The 19,436-nt window shown below is 50.3% G+C and overlaps 1 protein-coding gene across 6 annotated transcripts; it reads right to left on the reverse strand.

The window, feature by feature from the left end:
- Nucleotides 1-235: 235 nt before the first annotated feature.
- SEC14L4 (SEC14 like lipid binding 4) lies at nt 236-17,104 on the reverse strand. Of its 6 annotated transcripts, none has more exons than XM_002831008.4 (12): nt 16,966-17,104; nt 15,054-15,129; nt 7,275-7,318; nt 6,910-6,969; nt 6,579-6,767; nt 6,192-6,287; nt 5,479-5,539; nt 3,788-3,871; nt 3,363-3,469; nt 3,148-3,287; nt 2,887-3,056; nt 236-1,562 (listed from the first exon to the last, which is right to left on the reverse strand). In XM_002831008.4, the coding sequence occupies exons 1-12, from the start codon at nt 17,017-17,019 to the stop codon at nt 1,423-1,425; spliced, it is 1,221 nt and encodes a 406-aa protein (XP_002831054.4). In that variant the 5' UTR covers nt 17,020-17,104; the 3' UTR covers nt 236-1,422. The 6 variants fall into 6 exon arrangements, with proteins under 6 accessions (XP_002831054.4, XP_002831055.3, XP_054399300.2 ...); XM_002831009.5 differs by having other exon boundaries at nt 240-1,194; XM_054543325.2 differs by lacking the exon at nt 16,966-17,104 and adding an exon at nt 7,069-7,117 and having other exon boundaries at nt 826-1,562; nt 15,054-15,130.
- Between the last annotated feature and the right edge of the window lie 2,332 nt (nt 17,105-19,436).

Genomic DNA, 19,436 nt, shown 5'->3' on the forward strand with positions numbered 1-19,436 from the left:
TCCCAGCTCCGGTTGGCCACAGCCTGCCATGGAAGCCCAAGTGCCTCTGGGCACTCCAAATGTCACTGCATCTGGGGAAGGAGCAGACAGTGTGGCCACGCAGCGCTACAGGGTAGTGGGGATGCCTGTCACATCTCCGATGCAGAGGCAGCCCCTGGACATGGGGATGTCCTGTGACTCTTGCCCGACAGCCTAGGCCATCTCCTTGAAGCCAGCACAGCCATTTTTTTTTTACTTGCCAATGTCCTCAAACACCCACTTGGAACAGGAATGCCTCGTGGCACTGGCTTTAAGAGTTTAATCTAGATGGTTTGCTGTTTCTAGCAGCAGAGCACCTGTTCAGACTCTATGTATATGCACCCATGAGTGGTGCAGCTGCCAAGAGAACCAAAGTTAAATGTTGACAAGATCACAGCAGGTGTGGAGGGGAGGGCACCGGGAATTCCCTGGAGACTCAGTCCTTACAGATTCAACTGGAAGGCTGAGCATGGCTTTTTCCTCTGATGGTTACCCATGCCAGGCCCCACCTCTCCATTTCCAATTTTCTTTTATTTATTTGTTTGTTTGTTTAGAGACGGAGTCTGGCTCTGTCACCCAGGCTGGAGTGCAGTGGCATGATCTCAGCTCAGTACAACCTCCAGCTCCTGGGTACAAGTGATTCTCCTGCCTCAACCTCCTGAGAGTAGCTGGGATTACAGGCGCATGCCACTACGCCCCGCTAATTTTTGCATTTTTAGTAGAGACAGGGTTTCACCATATTGCCCAGGCTGGTCTCGAGCTCCTGACCTCAGATGATCTGCCCACCTCGGCCTCCCAAAGTGCTGGGATTATAGGCATGAGCCGCCACGCCCAGCCCATTTCCAATTTTCCATCCAGTGGTGGCAGAACTAACTTGGATGGGCCCCAGTGCTCTGCTGGAACCAGGACCCTCACCCAGCTGCCTCCAGCTGGGCCTGCCCACCCCTGCTGACCTCCTACATGCAGAGAATGGGGCTTCTCTGCTCTTCAGGCCTGAAGCTGTGATGTCCACAGGACCTGGGAGCCACGCACACCACCTGAAGCTGGAACACCAGGCATGGGTGAGTCCTGGGTGGCTGGATCTTGTCGAGATGGATGAAAGGGCAGCTTCTGCAGGCAGGACCCATCCTCAGTGGACTGGATCATCTTCAGCGTTCTCATTCTCAGTCCCATTCTCTGGGAACAGGGAAAGAGGTTCCTGTCTGAATCTTCAGCATGGCCTATGTACTGGTGGCCCCTTCCTGCTTGGGCACTGTGCCAGGTGAGCCTACAATGAGATGAAATGGTGACGTGGGACAAGTGGCTCTCTGCAGCCACCTTCAGCACCACCCTGCCTGGGAAGGCAGGGGTCAGAGGGGTGGGTGTGAAGGGGTTGGAGCGCACAAGTAGAGGTGGCTGGGGTCTTCACTGTGTTGGGGAGGGTCTCATCGCCTTGAGACTCTGCAGCGTCTCCTCAGAGGCCTTGTCGGGAAGCAGCACCTCCACAGTGTAGCTGAGCTTCTTGGCATGCATCCGGCTGTAGGTGTTGTCGAAGCGCAGGACATCTGCAGTGATGGAGAGGTGATCAGGGAGCACGAACCCCGCACATCTGCAGGAAGAGCCAGCCCTGCATGGCTGCATCCCTGGAACCCTTGGGAATGAGCTGCATCCCTGGAACATCCTGCATCCCTGGAACCCTTGGGAATGAGCTGTCCAGGACGGTGGGTGGGGCCTGAGGGCCAGCCTGTGCCCAGCCCTAAGCCCATTGCTCACTGCCATCTCCATAGTGGCTTGCGCTACATGAAGGAATCATGATGGTCACCAGCACACAGAACAGCACACAGCCAGGGAGCAGGCGGCCTGGGAACAGGATCTCGAGCTCCACCTGCAGGGAGGAGCTGTGGCCCACGGACACAGTATGCTCATACTGCGTCCTCACCTGGTTGTGGTTGCACAGGTAGCTCTTGGGCCTCTCCATGCACCATGGATTCCATCACACATTATAGCCCCTGAATCCTCAAAGCAGCCCCATGTGGAAGGCAATGTCATCCTCATTTTACAGATGAGAAAATTGAGGCTTAGAGAGGTGATATGATCTTTCAGCGATCACAGAGCAAGGGAGGGGAGGTACTGGGATTCCTTTATCCAGATGTCCCAACCCAGGGAGGAGCCCTGCTACCCCAGGAGGAATGGGCTGGCTACATAAGCCACTTTTCCGTCTCGCAGAAGGCATGTCCTTCAATGCCAAGGTCCAACATGAACTCAGGTGTGATGAGTCACGCAGACTTCTCTGTCTCTACTCTCCTAATGCTTCCTTTCCACAAAATGAAACAAGGTAATGTGTTGATTTAAGCATAAGCTACACCCTTCTCCTCCATAGGAAATCAACCTTGGGTTATCCTTCTCCTAGCTCTGTTCCCAATAGACGTGGAAGGGCAGTGGTGTCCCTGAGCAGTGCTACTTCTGGTAAAGCTGACTGAGCTGCATCTGGCCTGGAAAACCTGGGGGTGAATGATAAACACCTGGAGGAAGTCACCGCTTTGGGATTCCTGGAGTGGGGTGGTTCACGCAACTGGGTGGTCCCCTTGCCAAGACCCCTGACTCTAAGTCCATGGCCTCTTACTTACCTGTCTCTTAGTCCAGTGACCCCGGTATAGGGGCTTCTTAGGAGCTGAGCCCAAGGCCCTAGGTTCTGAACACCAGCTCTTCCCCCACAATGAGTCTCTGCCCTCATACCCACAGGTAGGGGCCACTAATCCGATCCATGGCCCCAAAGCCAGCTCCCCTGGAGCTTACAGAGATCCCCCCACCCTCCCGAGAGCTGGAAAGAGGGCAAGCAGAGGGTAGACTGGCAGGGAAAACAATTCCAGTAAACCCTGCAGCTCTTACAGACGCCAGCCTGGAGGCAGGTGAGGCTCCCATCCTCAGGCACCATGTGGGCGTTGTAGCGCTGGCTGGGCAACACCTCCGTCATCTCCCTAGCCCTCTGCTGCTCCCCCATCTTGGTCTTCAGGAAAACCCCAAAGCCGATGTCCCCACCATCCGATGCGAACTGCCACCTGCAGTGGATACAGCCCCATTGGCGACCCCCTGCCTGGGCTCCAGGCCCCTCCCAGATGTGCCCAGGTGTGGAGTGGCTGCCATCCCTACCTGAGCACACAGCCCGGGAACAGGATCTCGTTCTCCACCTGCAGGGAGGAGCCGCGGCCCACAGACACCGTGTGCTCATACTGCAGCCTCACCTGCTCGCACAGGTAGTAGCTCTTGGGCACCTCGCCCCCGTAGTTGATCTGTGGGTGAAGGGGGTGTGTGGGCACTAGATCACAGCATCTCCCCTCCTTCCCCATCCTCTGGGCACCCTGTACCTTGGTCAGGCACTTGGGGTTGCCATCGGGGTCAGTCATGGTCCCCCCAAACTCCACGGGCAGCTGGTCGGGGCTGATGAATTTTGTCAGCTCCTGCTTCCAGTTGTCTGCGTGGGAGCAAGAGAGGGAATCCAAGGGGACTCAGGAGACTCAACAGAAGGCAGAGGGGGCTGAGCCTGGTGAGGGGACCTGATATGTCCTGGGTGTGCTCCCTTGGGCGCCTACTCCTAAGAGTACCCAAGACCTTTATGTGGCTCCCAGCCCGTGGTCTAGGACCCAAGGCATTGCCCGTGTGTGTGGAGGCTCACCAGGGTCAGGCCAGGGGCAGTGCCCGAGTAGAGGACGAGCCAGGGAGAAGCAGGGTCTTTAGCATCGACCTCTGCTTCCCAGGCAGATGGACACAACAAGGGCGCCAAGTCGCTCACCTCCCAGAATCACAATCTTCCTGCGTGTCTCCTCACTCATGAACGGCTTGACCAAGTTGAAGGCCACGGGGAACAGTTTGGGGGCTGAAACACATGTAAATCTCTTGAGAAGCTAGACCAGAAAGGATGTGGGGATACAGAGCCACAACCAAGAGCAGGTGCTGGACAGGATTGGACAGATATGGCTGCCACTCTCTGCTGTGTGACCTTCAGCAAGTTACCCACCCTCTCTAAGTCTTAGTGCAGTTAACTGGAAAATGAAGGTGAAATAATGTATGTATAACACCTGGCACAGTTCCTGGCTTTCAATAAATCGTTGTCTCAGGCCGGGCGCAGTGGCTCATGCCTGAAATCCCAGCACTTTGGGAGGCCGAGGCAGGCAGATCACTTGAAGCCAGGAGTTCAAGACCAGCCTGGCCAACATGGTGAAACCCTGTCTCTACTAAAAATACAAAAATTAGTTGGGCGTAGTGGTGCATGCTAGTAATCCCGGCTACTCAGGTGGCAGTGGCACAAGAACTGCTTGAACCTGGGAGGCAGAGGTTGCAGTGAGCCAAGATCACGCCACTGCACTCCAGCCTGGGTGACAGAGTGAGACTCCATCTCAAGAAAAAAAAAGAAAAAAGAAAAAGAAAAAGAAAAAAACAAATTAAAAAAATTAAAAACAAATGGCTGTCTCCCCAACCCAGTTGTAAGGGGTTGGGTACAAGCTGGCTCTAGGGTCAGAAATATTGATTCCCCAACAGTATCTCTTCTTTTCCACACTCCAGGTTGTCTGGAATCTTCTTGGGTGTGACATTTACATGAGACCTCCTGTCCTGCCCTGAACTGCTCACACTCAACTGAGCACTGTCTGTGGGCCAAGCTCTGTGCTCCATCTTCTCCACACACTGTTTCATTTAACCTCATAGTTATCTTTGGGGGGGGCTATTGTATCTCCATCTTACAGAATTGGAAAACTGAGGCTCAGTGAGGTTAAGTAGACTTGGGTAAAATCATAGAGCTAGTCAGATTTGAACCAGATCCTCTGAGTCTGGAACACATGACATCACCAGGGCAGCCAGGGACCATTCCGGCTCAAAGTGTGTCCATCCACTAGTGTGGTCCATGGACTGTCTGTTCCCATCCCACACTGACATAAGTAAGTAATAGTAAACATTTAGAAACTTACAACTTGACATTGCTGCAACATACCAGTGCATGATTTTGTATATTACAAAAATATCAGTCTGTGAAGGACTGAAACTAAAAAATAAAGCCAGAGGCCAGATGCGGTGGCTCACATCTATAATCCCAGCACTGTGGGAGGCCGAGGTGGCTGGATGACTTGAGATTAGGAGTTCAAAACCAGCCTGGCCAACATGGGGAAACCCCATCTCTACTAAAAATACAAAAATTAGCCAGGCATGGTGGCGTGCACCTGTAATCCCAGCTACTAGGGAGGCTGAGGCAGGAGAATCGCTTGAACTCCGGAGGCGGAGGTTGCAGTGAGCCAAGATCGTGCCACTGCACTCTGGCCTGGGTGACAGAGCGAGACTCCATCTCAATAAATAACTAACCAGAAACCAACCACACAAAACCTGGTTCTTCACAAAGGATGGTTGAAGAAGCCTTTAACTCTACGGCTTACCTACTGTACCCCCAATTCCTGCTTCTCCCTCCCCAGGAGGTCATCCCGGTCATGGGCTTACCTCGAATAACAATTAAGTTCTTCAAAGTCTCAGGATAATTTGCTTCCAGGATGCTAAAAAACTGTGGAGTCAAGATGAGTCTGGTTGGGGCTCTGTTCCATCACCTCCCGCCCATGAGTTTCTGTGGCCTCTGATGCTGCTGAGACAAGAGGCCCATCCCTGGCCCATCCTACCTTCCCCACTAGCATGTGTCTCTTCCTCTCTGTTATTCTTTTTTTGTTTGTTGATTTGTTCTCGAGACAGGGTCTCACTCTGTCTCCCAAGGTGGAGTATGGTGGCACAATCACAGGTCACTGCGACCTTGAATTCCTGGGTTCAAGAGATCCTCCCGCCTCAGCCACCCAAGTATCTAGGACTACAGGCACGTGCCACTGCACTGGGCTAATGTAAAAATTATTATTGTTGGTAGAGATGACATCTCACTGTGTTGCTCAGGCTGATCTTGAACTCCTGCTCAAGCAGTCCTCCCACCTTGGCTTCCCAAAGTGCTGGGACGACAGGCGTGAGCCACCGCACCTGGCCTCTTTGTGTTAATCTTGCTCCCCTTTCTCCGTGGAGGGTGGACTCTAGGCCAGCATCATTGGCTGGTCTGTGGAGCCCCTGCAGGGCATCCCCACCCCTCTATCTCACTGGATTCTCACATCAATTGACAGCTAAGGCTCACAGCTGGGAGCCACTGCCCACACCAGCCCCAAGCCAGCCGTCCACCTTACCTGCTGGTAGACCTCCACAGCTGGATTCCATAGGTGTTTCAGGCTCAGCCCCTCCATGTCAAACACCATCAGCGCCATCTCGATCTTCCTGCCCAGCTGCTTGGGACGGAGTCATATAGGTCAGACAACACCTCCAGCCAGGAGATCCTGGCCAGAGAGACTTGGGCACCTCTCCCCACCTTCCTGCCATCCCCCCCCGGCAGCCCACAGTGTTTTCCAGACAGATGGACAACACCTCACCTTTACGGGTGGGTAAGGGTGGGAGAAGCTCACATTCCACCAGAGCCCTGGGTGCTGAGGGCTGGGGAGGGGGCAGGGTGCCACCCTTCTCTGGTCCTGGTGCCACCCTGTAGACAGATGAGGCCCAGCCCCACCCCAGCTGCTCACCTTCTGAGTCTGCAGCTCACACTCACGCAAAAGCAGCTCGCAGACCTTGATGCGCTTCCGGATCATATTCTGCTTGGAGGCTGACAGCAGGAGACCCTTGGGGTCGAGGGACCCGATGATGTTGAAGTACACAGGGCAGCCTTCGTAGTCGTAGCCACAAAGACCACCCGAGTCATACAGCTGGATGACCTGGAGTGTGGATAAGGTCCTGACTCAATCCAGCTCACCAGGCTGGGTCCCTACTCCATCAGGTGGCTGGATGTGGTAGGTGGGAGATGAGGTCGGAGTTAGGGGGCCTCAGATGGCCTGGGGGATGCTGCTCGAGGCTCACCTCAGGGGGCTGCCACGTGACAATGTTGTCCAGGTCTTGTTGCTTCCGGAACTCCATGTGCTGCAGGGACACAGCAGGAGCTACAGGATTTTGCAGAAACCTGGGGACACCAGGCTAGGTCCCTCTGCCCACAGCCACCAAGATCCCGCCAGAGCATACCCAGGCTCTCAGGGCATGGGGACAGGAGGTGGGCTGGGGGAACTTGGGTCTGATGCAGAAAGAGATCGGGGGAGGCAGAACGAGATCCGGAGAGGAAGAAAGAAGGAACAGGAGAACGGGACAGGGTCAGAGTCTCTACCCTTTTGCTGCGAATCCCTGGGTCACGGTGCATGGAAGCCAGGGCAGTAGGGATCACAGATCCTTACCCTTCGGAGCATGTCCTCGGATTTCTGCAGGTCAAAGTTTCGAGCTGCAAGAAGAGGAGGTAAATAGAAGCTCAAGGCTAGATCTAGAAAGAGCCGTTCCCTAAAAACTCATAAGGAAATAGCTAAGGTGTCCCCAGCCTTTTCCTGACACACCAATAATACATTGAACATCTAGAAATGGTTGTTTGTTTGTTTGTGTGTTTACTTTTTGAGACAGAGTCTTGGTTCTGTTGCCCAGGCCAGAGTGCCGTGATGTGATCATAGCTTACTGTGGCCTCTGGCCCAGGTGATCCTCCTACTCTAGCCTCCTGAGTAGCTGAGACTACAGGGCCACACCACCATGCCTGGCTAATTTTTTTTAGATTTTTTTTTTTTTTTGGTAGAGATAGGGATCTTGCTATGTTGCCCAGACTGGTCTTGAACTCCTGGCCTCAAGCAGTCCTCCCACCTCAGCTTCCCAAAGTGTTGGAATTACAGGCGCGAGCCTCTGTGCCTGACCTAGAAATGTTTTTTAACAAGTTAAGGATCTTTAATCCTCTAGAAGACTGGAGAGCACTTGATTTCAGTTTCCAGTCTTCCTACAACCTTCTGGAGGCCAGTCTAGCCTGTATTCGATGTCCCTCAGGAAGCAGAGACACCCCCCGCCCCCCACCTGCACAGTGTTAGGGATAGTAGGGAGCATGGGGTTTGGATTCACACAGACTGGGGCTTAAAGTCTAGTGTTGCCCTTTTATTTCCTGTGAAACCTTGAGCAAGTCACTTACCTTCTCTGAGCCTTAGTTTTTTAAATCAGTTAAATGAGAACACTATCTGTTTCAGTTATTCAAAGAACACATGAGATAATGTATAGAAAGTGCTTGGCCCAATACCTGGCTCACAGTAGGTTCTCAATAAACAGTAGCTATCATGATTACCTATTTTGAAGAAATAGACACACTTTAATTGAAAACATGATGCTCTATTTTAGAGATGCTTTGACTGTTGCTCTCTGAGACCCCTGGCTCACTGAGGAATTTGTCCAATTGCAGAGGAGAAACAATATGCAGGGTCAGAGATTTTCAAATGGAAGGGATCTCAGATGCTATCCAGGCCTCCTCTGCTCTGATCATGAAACAGTTCCAGAAATCACTCCCGGCCAGGCATGGTGGCTCACGCCTGTAATTCCAGCACTTTGGGAGACCAAGGTGGGCAGATCACTTGAGGTCAGGAGTTCAGAACCAGCCTGGGCAACATGGTGAAACTCCGTCTCTACTAAAAATACAAAAATTAGCTGGGCATGGCGGCAGGTGCCTGTAATCCCAGCTACTCAGGAGGCTGAGGCAGGAGAATTGCTTGAACCCAGGAGGCAGAGATTGCAGTGAGCCGAGATCGCGTCATTGCACTCCAGCCTGGGGGACAACAGCAAGACTTCATCTCAAACAACAACAACAACAAACACAAAACTTAGCTAGGCGTGGTGGTGCACACCTGTAGTCCCAGCTACTCGGGAGGCTGAGGCATGAGAATCGCTTGAACCCAGGAGAAGGAAGCTGCAGTAAGCTAAGATCGCACCAGTCATCCAGCCTGGGTGACTGAGTGAGACCCTGTCTGAAAAAAAAAAAAAAGAAAGAAAAAACCCCCAATGCAACAGCTCAGCCTTGATTATCTCCCATGATGGGGAGTTCATTACCACAGCAGGCATTACCATTCCATTCCTCAGCAGCTTTGACTGAACCCAAATCTGCCCTGTGATGATTCCAGCCCCATCATCAGAGGTCAAACAAATATATGTAATCTCTTGTCAGTGTGGCAATTCTGCAAATATTTGAAGACAAGCCACCAAGTTCACCTGCCCGATCTTTGCTCTGGGCTATATATTTATTAAAATCATCTTCTGTGTCAATTCTGTCAAAGAGAACAGTCTGTGATGATGGAAATGTCCTGTACCTGAGCTGCTCATTTTGGTAGCCATTAGCTGCCTGAGGCTACGGAGCAACTGAAACGTGGAAAGTGTGATTGAGGACCTGGAGTTTTAATTTAATTTAATTGTTACAGTTATATGTGGCTACAGGTTATCAAACTGAACAGGGCAGTTCTATATACTTCAGAGATTTTAAGATTTTTGCTGTACAGGTCTTCTGTGTTCTAGGTTAAACTCCTGGGTATTTTATGGGCTTTGTTGCTGTTCTGAATGGTATCTGACTTTTCATTATCTTTTTTTTTTTTTTTTTTTTTTTTTTTTGAGACAGAGTCTTACTCTGTCACCCAGGCTGGTGCGCAGATCTCAGCTCACTGCAACCTCCGCCTCCCAGGTTCAAGCAATTCTCATGCCTCAGCCTCCTGAGTAGCTGGGACTACAGGCAAGCACCACCATGCCTGGCTAATTTTTGTATTTTTATTGGCCAGGTTGGTCTTGAACTCCTAACCTCAAGCGATCTGCCTGCCTTGGCCTCCCAAAGTGCTGGGATTACAGGTGTGAGCCACCATGCGCTGCCCTCTAGTGATTTTTATATCTGGCAATATTGCTGAATTTTCTCTTGAGTTCTAGAGGTTTTCTGTTGATCCAGTTGGTTTTCAAGGGAGACAAGCAATTTCTCTTCAAATATTTTAACTCTTTCCTTCTAGTCTTTCTACCAATTGTTATTTTTTCTTTCCATGTAACATTGGCAAAGGTCTCCAGTTGTACATTTAAACAGTAATGTTGATTGATGTTGTTATTCTTTCCTTGTTCCTGATCTTAAAGAAAATGCATCTAAAATCCTCTAATAAGTGTTAACATTTGTCAGAGGATTTTTGCTACGTAACCATTACCAAGTCAAGGAAACTCCCTTCTATCCCTAGATTGGTAAGACTTTCATTTTGTCTTATAAGTAGGATTTGAACCTTTTCAAATGCTCTATCTGCATTAATTGAGATAGCCACATAATTTCTCATTTCTAGCACTCATTAATGTTTTCAATGACACCGATAGATATTCTGTTGTTGAACTATTCTTGCACACCTAAGATAAACTTCCCTTGGTCACGCTGCATAATTATTATTATTATTATTTTTTTTTTTTGATGGAGTCTCACTCTGTCGCCCAGGCTGGAGTGCAGTGGCACGATCTCGGCTCACTGCAAGCTCCGCCTCCCGGGTTCACGCCATTCTCCTGTCTCAGCCTCCTGAGTAGCTGAGACCACAGGCAACTGCCACCATGCCCAGCTAATTTTTTTTTTGCATTTTTACTAGAGACGGGGTTTCACCATGTTAGCCAGGATGGTCTTGATCTCCTGACCTCATGATCTGCTCGCCTCGGCCTCCCAAAGTGCTGGGATCACAGGTGTGAGCCACCGTGCCCGGCCAGTCATGCTGCATAATTTTAATGCCTTATTGGATTCTACTACATAATATTGATTTAGACTACTATTTTTTTTTAAATTGATGGGGTTTCACCATGTTGGCCAGGCTGATCTGGAACTCCTGACCTCAGGTGATCCACCTGCTTCGGCCTCCCAAAGTGCTGGAATTACAGGTATGAGCCACCGCACCTGGCCTGATTTAGACTTCTTTATATCTACATTCATAAGTAAAATAGGCTGAGAATTTTCTTTTTTAAAAAATTGTATTAGCTGGGTGTGGTGGCTCCTGCCTGTAATCCCAGCACTTTGGGAGGCCAAGGCAGGCAGATCACTTGAGGTCAGGAGTTCAAGACCAGCTTGGCCAACATGGTGAAACCCTGTCTCTACTAAAAATACAAAAAATTAGCCGAGTGTGGTGGCTCATGCCTGTAATCCCAGCTAGTCAGGAGGCTGAGGCACGAGAATCACTTGACCCTGGGAGGTGGAGGTTGCAGTGAGCCGAACTTGTACCACTGCACTCCATCCTTGGCAACGAAGCAAGATTCTGTCTCAAAAAAATGATAATAATAAAAAGAAATAAAAAATTGTACTGATCTAGCTTTGAAATCAAACTTACTCAAACCTTATAAGGTAACTTTCACTCTCTCATAGGTTCTTAAACAATTTGTATGAGCTAGAAATTAACTGTTTTTTTTTTTTTGAGACGCAGTCTCTCTCTATTTCCCAGCCTGGAGTGTGATGGTACAATCTTGGCTCACTGCAACATCTGCCTCCTGGGTTCAAGCGATTCTCCTGCCTCAGCCTCCCAGTAGCCAGGATTGCAGGTGCCCGCCACCATGCCTGGCTAATTTTTGTATTTTTAGTAGAGACAGGGCTTCTCCATGTTGGTCAGGCTTTTCTCGAACTCCTGACCTCAGATGATCCGCCCACCTCGGCCTCCCAAAGTGCTGGGATTACGGGCATGAGCCACCGCGCCTGGCCAACTGGTCTTAAAACTCTGGTGGAATTCATCTGTAGAACCACTGGAGTCTGAGTTTTGGGGGAGGGGAAGTTTTTGCTGCCATTTCAATTTCTCTAATATTTATTGGTCTGATGACATTTTCTATTTCTTCTTGCTGGATTTTGGTCTTATATATTATTTTCTAGAAATGTGTCTTTCTTCACTTGGATTTTCAAATTTATTAGTGCATATTTGTTCATAATCTTCTCTTATAGGCTTAAGAAAGAATCAATTTATAGGTGATTTTCTATTTTGTTTCTTTCTTTGTTTTTTGAGACAAGCCATCCTCCTACCTCAGCCTCCCAAATAGCTGAGACTACAAGCATGCACCAACATGCCCAGCTTATTTTTGAATTTTTTGTAGAGATGTGGTTTTGTCATGTTGCCCAGGCTGGTCTTGAACTCCTGGGTCAAGCAATCTTCCTGCCTCGGCCCCCCAAAGTGCCAGGATTACAGGAGTGAGCCACCGTGCCCGGCTATAGGAGATTTTTCAATTAGGAACCAGAATGTGGTTTCTTATCCTATAGACAGTGGTTTGGGCAATGCTCATGGGATATGAGGACAGATTTTTCTTTTCTTTTCTTTTTTTTTTTTTTTTTAGTAACACCTACTATGTGCCAGGCTGAGGGGACCAGGGCAGGCACATCCCTGCCCTGATGGAACTGGCATCAGATGAAACTAATGGAACTGACAGACAGATGTGGGATGAAGTTAAGGAAAATCAGAGGGGGTCAGGCAAAGTGCCTCATGCCTGTAATCCCCGCATTTTGAGAGGCCGAGGTGGGAGGATCATTTTGGGTCCAGGGGTTCGAGACCAGCCTGGGCAATGTAGTGAGACCCTGTGACCCTGTGTCTACAAAAAATAAAAATAAAAAATAATAAAAACAAAGGAAAAGAACTTCAGAAGGAGGGTTGGGAAAAGCCCCTCAGCATGAGGCCTGGGAGAGGGTCCTCTGCCAAGCTCAGCCTCAGCAGTAGCCCTCCCCTTTCCCTGGGTCTTGGGTTAGTGAGGCCGGGACTAGCGGAGCTGATGCTGAAGTGGACAACGGGGCCATGCCAGCAGGTTCTGTCACCCACGGCATGAGGTGGGAGGCATCAGGACACCCAGCCCCCTTCCCAATCTTGTATCCTTTTTCTTTCCTATGACCTGGAAGCCTAGGTATCTGCAATCTCACTCCTTTATCAAGGACACACCAAGCACACCAAAAGCTGGGTTTTAAACCCAAAAAGATACTAAAGGAGGAGAGAGAGCTGATGCTGTATCAAGGGGCTTCAGTAAATCAACTGTCCCAACTCCTTCTTTGGTCCAGGCCAAGGGCAATGACATATTCCCCTGTCAAAAACAAATAGAAAGTGCCACAGCCAAGGGGGCTTAAGGAGAGCAAGACAACTAAATATAATGTGGGATCCTGGATGGGATCCTGGAAGAGAAAAATGAAGGAAATCCAAATAATATATGGACTGCAGTTAATGTATCCATATTGGTTTATTAATTCTAACAAATGTACCATCATCATCATAAGAAGAAGATATTAATAATAAGGAAAACTAGGTGCAGAGTATGTGGGAACTTTTTGCACTATATTTGCAATTTTCTGAAAATCTAAAACTATTCTAAAAATTAAAGTTTTTATATATATATACACACACACACGCACATATATATATATATATATATTTTTTTTTTTAAGACAAGAGTCTCGCTCTGTTGTGCAGTGGCATGATCTCGGCTCACTGCAACTTCCACCTCCTGGATTCAAGTGATTCTCGTGCCTCAGCCTCCTGAGTAGCTGGAACTACACGCACGTGCCACCATACCCGGCTAATTTTTATATTTTTGTAGAGATGGGGTTTCACTGTGTTGACCAGGCTGGTCTTGAACTCCTGGCCTCAAGTGATCCGCCTGCCTCGGCCTCCCAAAGTGCTGGGATTACAGGCGCGAGCCACAGGGCCTGGCCAAAATATTGAAAAAAAAAAAAAAGACAGAACATATCAGAGGAAGAATTAGTTCCTGGTAGGGACTTCCTTTTCTCAGGCACTGTGTGCATCTGCGACCTCATTTGACTCACAGCACCCTGAAGGTAGGGACCAGTATTATGCCCATTACACAGAAGAGGAAAGTGAGGTTGAGACAATGAATGGCTTGCCACGGGCACATGCTAGCACTGGAACTCAGTCACAGCTCTGCCCAATTCCAAAGCCAGCGTTTTAAACCCTGCACTGTATGTATGCTTTCCAGGCTGACTCCTGACTTCTCACTCATCTCAAGTTCAAAATCCATTCCATGAAGTGTAATGAGTTAAGATGAATTTTTCCCTAAGCTCTGGGGCAGTATCTGTTATTATTATTTTGAGATGGGGTTTCACTCTGTCGCCCAGGCTGGAGTGCAGTGGTGCAATCTCAGCTCACTGCATCCTCCACCTCCCAGGCTCAAGTGATCCTCTCACTTCAGCCTCCTGAGTAGCGGGATTACAGGTGCTCGGCAGCTCACCCAGCTGATTTTTGTATTTTTTGTAGAGATGAGGTTTTGCCATGTTGCCCAGGCTGGTCTTGAACTCCTGAGCTCAAGCAATCTGCCCGCCTCAGCCTCCCAAAGCATTGAGACTATAAGCGTGAGCCATCACATCTGGCTTGTTATTTTTTTAGACTGCTGCTGTAATTCCTAGAAGAAACTGCTTCTCTAGCATTCGCTAAATCCACTTCCTTAAGTGTTTGCTGGGCACCTGCTCAGTGCACTAGGGCACCTCGGTTCCTTTAGGGGACAACAGAGCCCTGTCCTTGGGGAACTGGAGGTAGACCCAAAGGCAAGTACTGAAAACAGTGCTCTGCAATATCTGCCGCAAGGGCTGGCCAGGCCAGAGGCCTGAGGCTGTCCTGGCTGTTAACTGTAACCTCACCTGGACTCTGTGCCCACCTGGTGCCTCATCCTTGCTTGACAGATGAAGAAACTGAGGCTCAGTGGAGTTTTGTGCTGTGCTCATACACAGGGGAGCTCAGATTCTAGTCAGAGCAGGCTGATTCCAGACCCTGTGGGTTTTTGTGTGTGTGTGTGTGTGTTTTTTTTGAGACGGAGCTTTACTCTTGATGCCCAGGCTGGAGTGCAATGGTGGGATCTCAGCGCACTGCAACCTCCGCCTCCCGGGTTCAAGCAATTCTCCTGCCTCAGCCTCCTGAGTAGCTGAGATTACAGGCATGTGCCACCACACTGGCTAATTTTGTATTTTTAGTAGAGACAGGGTTTCCCCATGTTGGTCAGGCTGGTCTCGAACTCCCGACTTCAGGTGATCTACCCACCTCGGCCTCCCAAAGTGCTGGGATTACAGGTGTGAGCCACCGGGCCCGGCAAGCCTGTGTTCTTTACTACTCTACAGCTCCGTTCCCTCAAAGTCTCCCACTCCTCTCCTGAGACCCTCCTTCCTTCCCTCCCTTTCTGCCTCCCCTGACCCCTGCAAGCCTCACCTCGCAGCCAGCGCAGGAGGAAGTAGTCATCAGCACTGGGCAGTATGGGCAGCAGGTCCTGGAGGTTCTCCTGGAACTGAGCGGTGGAGGATCTGATGGTCAGCGGAGCTCTCATGACCTTGGGGGCCACCAACCCCACCCCTAACCCTTCCCACCTCATCCACCAGTCAACTCCACCAGGAGACCATGCAGGGTGCTGCCCTGAACGACTTTGCCATCTGAAAATAGGGCACCCTCCAGCCCAACATAGGAAAAAGAGTTGGGTCCTTCCCAAAATTTGGGAGTGCCCTACACACTGGAATCCCATTCTACATGTCTAAGGTGGGCCCTGGCATCCTTATTTTTAATTTTTATTTTATTATTATTTTTAGTATTTTATTATTATTATTATTATGATTATGATTATGATTATTATTACTGAGACAGGATCTCATTCTGTCGCCCAAGCTGGAGCATAGTTGCATGATCTTGGCTCACTGCAACCCGCGCCTCCTGGGCTCAATAGATCCTCCCAGCTCAGACTCCCAAGTAGCTGGGACCACAGGCACACAAGACGCCCAGCTAATTTTTGTACTTTTTGTAGAGATGAGGTCTTGCCATGTTGCCCAGGCTGGTCTCAAACTCCTTGGCTCAAACAATCCGCCAGCCTTGGCATCCCAAAGTGCTGGGATCACAGGCATGAGCCACCACGGCCGGCTGACAGCCTTATTTCTACAAGGATCCCTGGGAGAGTCTGATGCAGGCCAGCTAGACGGTTTTAGGAATGTTGTCCCTGATACTGCATCTTGAGGGTTTAGATTTAGAGGCAAGTTACCAAACCTCTCTAAGCCTCAGTTTCCTTATCTCTGAAATGGGGATAATAATAAACTTGTGCCAATCAAAGGAGTCTGTGCACGTAAAACACTTAGGAGTCTTGGCTCCGAGCAGGTGTCAGATATATGTGAGCACTCAGCCAGCGTGGACTGCCTGATGCCCCAGACAGTGGAGGCTTTGTGGAAAAAAACAGAGGCAGAGGTCAACAGACAGGGGCTGAAAGAGAAGCCAGGAATGCCTTAACAGGGCATCTGTTGGGTCTGAGAAAGAGAGGAGATCTCACTTCCCTGGGGACTAACAGAGCTGCAGGCAAAGGCTGGGTTTGAAGGCGAATCTGTGAATCCAAATTTGGGATTAGAAATATGAGGCCGGGCGTGGTGGCTCACACCTGTAATCCCAGCATTTTGGGAGGCCAAGGTGGATGGATCACAAGGTCAGGAGTTCGAGACCAGCCTGGCCAAGAGAACTGCCTGGCCAATATGGTGAAACCCCGTCTCTACTAAAAATACAAAAATAGTCGGGTGTGGTGGCAGGCACCTGTAGCCGCAGCTACTTGGGAGGCTGAGGCAGAAGAATCGCTTGAACCTAGGAGGTGGAGGTTGCAGTGAGCCGAGATTGCGCCATTACACTCCAGCCTGGACGACAGAGCAAGACTTCATCTCAAAAAAAAAAAAAAAAAAAAAAAAAGATTACAGACAGAGAAGCTTGGGCCCTAAGAACAAATCACAAAGAGAAGCCAAACAAACAAATGTTGCAACCTGGACATGAAAAGCAGTCTGTCTATCCAAGGCTGCCCCAGCAGCCGGATGGCAGCGCCACTCCCTCCCCCACAACCGGGGAACAAGGACCAGAGCCGGGTGGTGGAGAGCACGCAAGGACAGAAGACTGGATTCGGCCCCAGGTCACCCAGAGATGGGCCCCTGTCCTGCGTGCTGCACGTAGCTGCCTCAACAACCACACGCCGGACCAGAAGACAGAACAGAGGTGCTCTCTCCAGGCTCGGTGTTCCAGTCTGTACCATGGGGGCTCCAGCTGGGTTGGGCAGCGCCAGGCTGCTCAGGGCCCCTCCTCAAGCCTCCCAGCCCGCGATGCCCCTCACCCTGGCCAGCGCCTCCTGCTGCTGGGGGCTCAGGTCCCCGACTCTGCCGCTCATGGTGCCCGCGGGCGCAGAAAGGCACAGGGCGCAGGTCCGCCCGCCCGCCGCCGCCTGGCCTTGTATCCGCTGCCGCCTGGTTGTGCCTGCTGGGCCAGATGTTGGTCCCGCCCCGAAGGGAGAGGCGCTGGGCCTGCCCCGCCCTGCCCAGTTCTCTCCTCCCCTCGAGGATTTTTTGCTGCGGTCACCAAGCTCACCCTACTTGGGACAGGGAGGTGACCTGCCGAGAGAGTGGCCTGGGGCAGCTGGAGGCCGCCACCTCCAGGCCTCCTTAGTGCGGGGGCTCCCGCCTGTTCACAGGTGGCAGGAAAGGGAATACACTGAGATCCTCTTTCCAGCATAATGGAGGAAATTTTTTTTTAATTTTTTTTTTTGGGCCGGGCGCGGTGGCTCACGCCTGTAATCCCAGCACTTTGGGAGGCCGAGGCGGGCGGATCACGAGGTCAGGAGGAAATCGAGACCATCCTGGCTAACACGGTGAAAACCCGTCTCTACTAAAAATACAAAAAATTAGCCGGGGGTGGTGGTGGGCGCCTGTAGTCCCAGCTACACGGGAGGCTGAGGCAGGAGAATGGCGTGAACCCGGGAGGCAGAGCTTGTAGTGAGCCGAGATCGCGCCACTGCACTCCAGCCTGGGCGACAGAGTAAGACTCCGTCTCAAAAAAAAAAAAAAAAAAAAAGTTTTCTTTTTCTTATTTTGAATAAAATAGAGACCGGGTTTTGCTATGCTGACCAGGCTGGTCTGGACCTCCTGGCCTCAAGCAATCCTCCCACCTCGGCCACCCAAAGTGCTGAGATTAGGGATGTGAACCACCACACCTGGCCCACATGGAGGAATTTTTAATAAACCTGGCTCAACCCTCTAGGACCCCCAGGACTTTTGTCTAATGACCCCCAAGCTCCTTCTCCTGGCCTTGAACACAGCCTGGGACCTGTCAGTGCTCACTGACTGATAGGACAGCCTTATGTGCAAAATGGTTCCTGCCCTCAAGATGGTTGGAAGGATAAGAGGACGCACCCTGGGTCAGCAGAATGCCTGGCGTTGCCTGCTCAGTAAGTGCTGGCTGGTAGGAATATATTTCAGAATTGTGTTATTACCGAGGCTGTCACCAGAGCTGGGAGCCGCAGGGGTGGAGATCCTGGGATGTCCCAACTGCGGAGCTCCTGGGTGAGAGACACACTCTGAAGGTGGAGGCATGCAAGGTGCCAGCCGAGGACCAATGGAAGCCCTGGGCAGAGTGACAGAGCGGGGGGAGAGCCACGAGGCCACTCTGGCTGACACAAGAGAGGCAGGCGGAGATCACTAGGAAAAAGCAAGAAAAAAGTTCAGCCAGGCGCGGTGGCTCATGCTTGTAATCCTGGCACCTGGCACTTTGGGAGGCCGAGGTAGGCGGATCACTTGAGGTCAGGAATTTGAGACCAGCCTGGCCAACATGGTGAAACCCTGTCTCTGCTAAAAATACAAAAATTAGCTGGGCGTGGTGGTCCACACCTGTAGTTCCAGCTACTCAGGAGGCTGAGGCACAAGAATCGCTTGAACCTGGGAGGTTGAGGCTGCAATGAGCTGAGATGGCACCACTGCATTCCAGCCTGGGCGACAGAGCCAGATTCTGTCTCAAAAAAAGAAAACAGAAGTTGGCTGGGTGTGAATTTTCAAGAGAGGAGCAGAGGGGACGTGAAGATGAAGGAGAGAGTAAAACAGGCCACAAGACCCTGTTCCCTCTGTCCTCCCATGGAATCAAACCAAGCTCTAGTCCTGAGAGGACTAACCCAGTGGCCACGAGTCACAGAGGCTTTTGAGCCCACACAATGTGGCTTGTCATAACAAGCATGGAGACGTGCTGTAATTGTAAAATACAAACCAAGTTTTGATGGCTTAGCACCACAAAAAGTAAAATGTTTCATTAACTAATTTTATTTATTTATGTATTGAGACAGCATCTCACTCTGTCACCCAGGTTGGAGTGCGGTGGTGCAGTCATGGCTAACTGCAGCCTTGACCTCACGGGCTCAAGTGATCCTCCCACCTCAGCCTCCCGAGTAGCTGGGACTACATTCTCACCCCACCACACCCAGCTCATTTATTTTTATTTTAATTTTTTTATAGACACAGGGTTTTGCCATGTTAGCCAGGCTGGTCTCAAACTCCTGAGCTCAAGCCATCCATCTGCTTCAGCCTCCCAAATTGCTGGTATTACAGGCGTGTGCCACTGCTCCTAGCCTCATTAATTCATTTTATATAAACGATTATATATTAAGTGATATTTTTGAATATAATGGGACAATAAAATATGCTATTAAAATTACTTTCACCTGTTTCTTTTGACGTTTTAATAATTTTGAGTTATTTTTAATGATAATTTTTTTTAAGACAGGGTCTCAATTGTCACCCAGGCTGGAGTGCAGTGGCAAAATCT

This window comes from Pongo abelii, chromosome 23, assembly GCF_028885655.2.
Source record: "Pongo abelii isolate AG06213 chromosome 23, NHGRI_mPonAbe1-v2.0_pri, whole genome shotgun sequence".
Lineage (NCBI taxonomy): Eukaryota > Metazoa > Chordata > Mammalia > Primates > Hominidae > Pongo > Pongo abelii.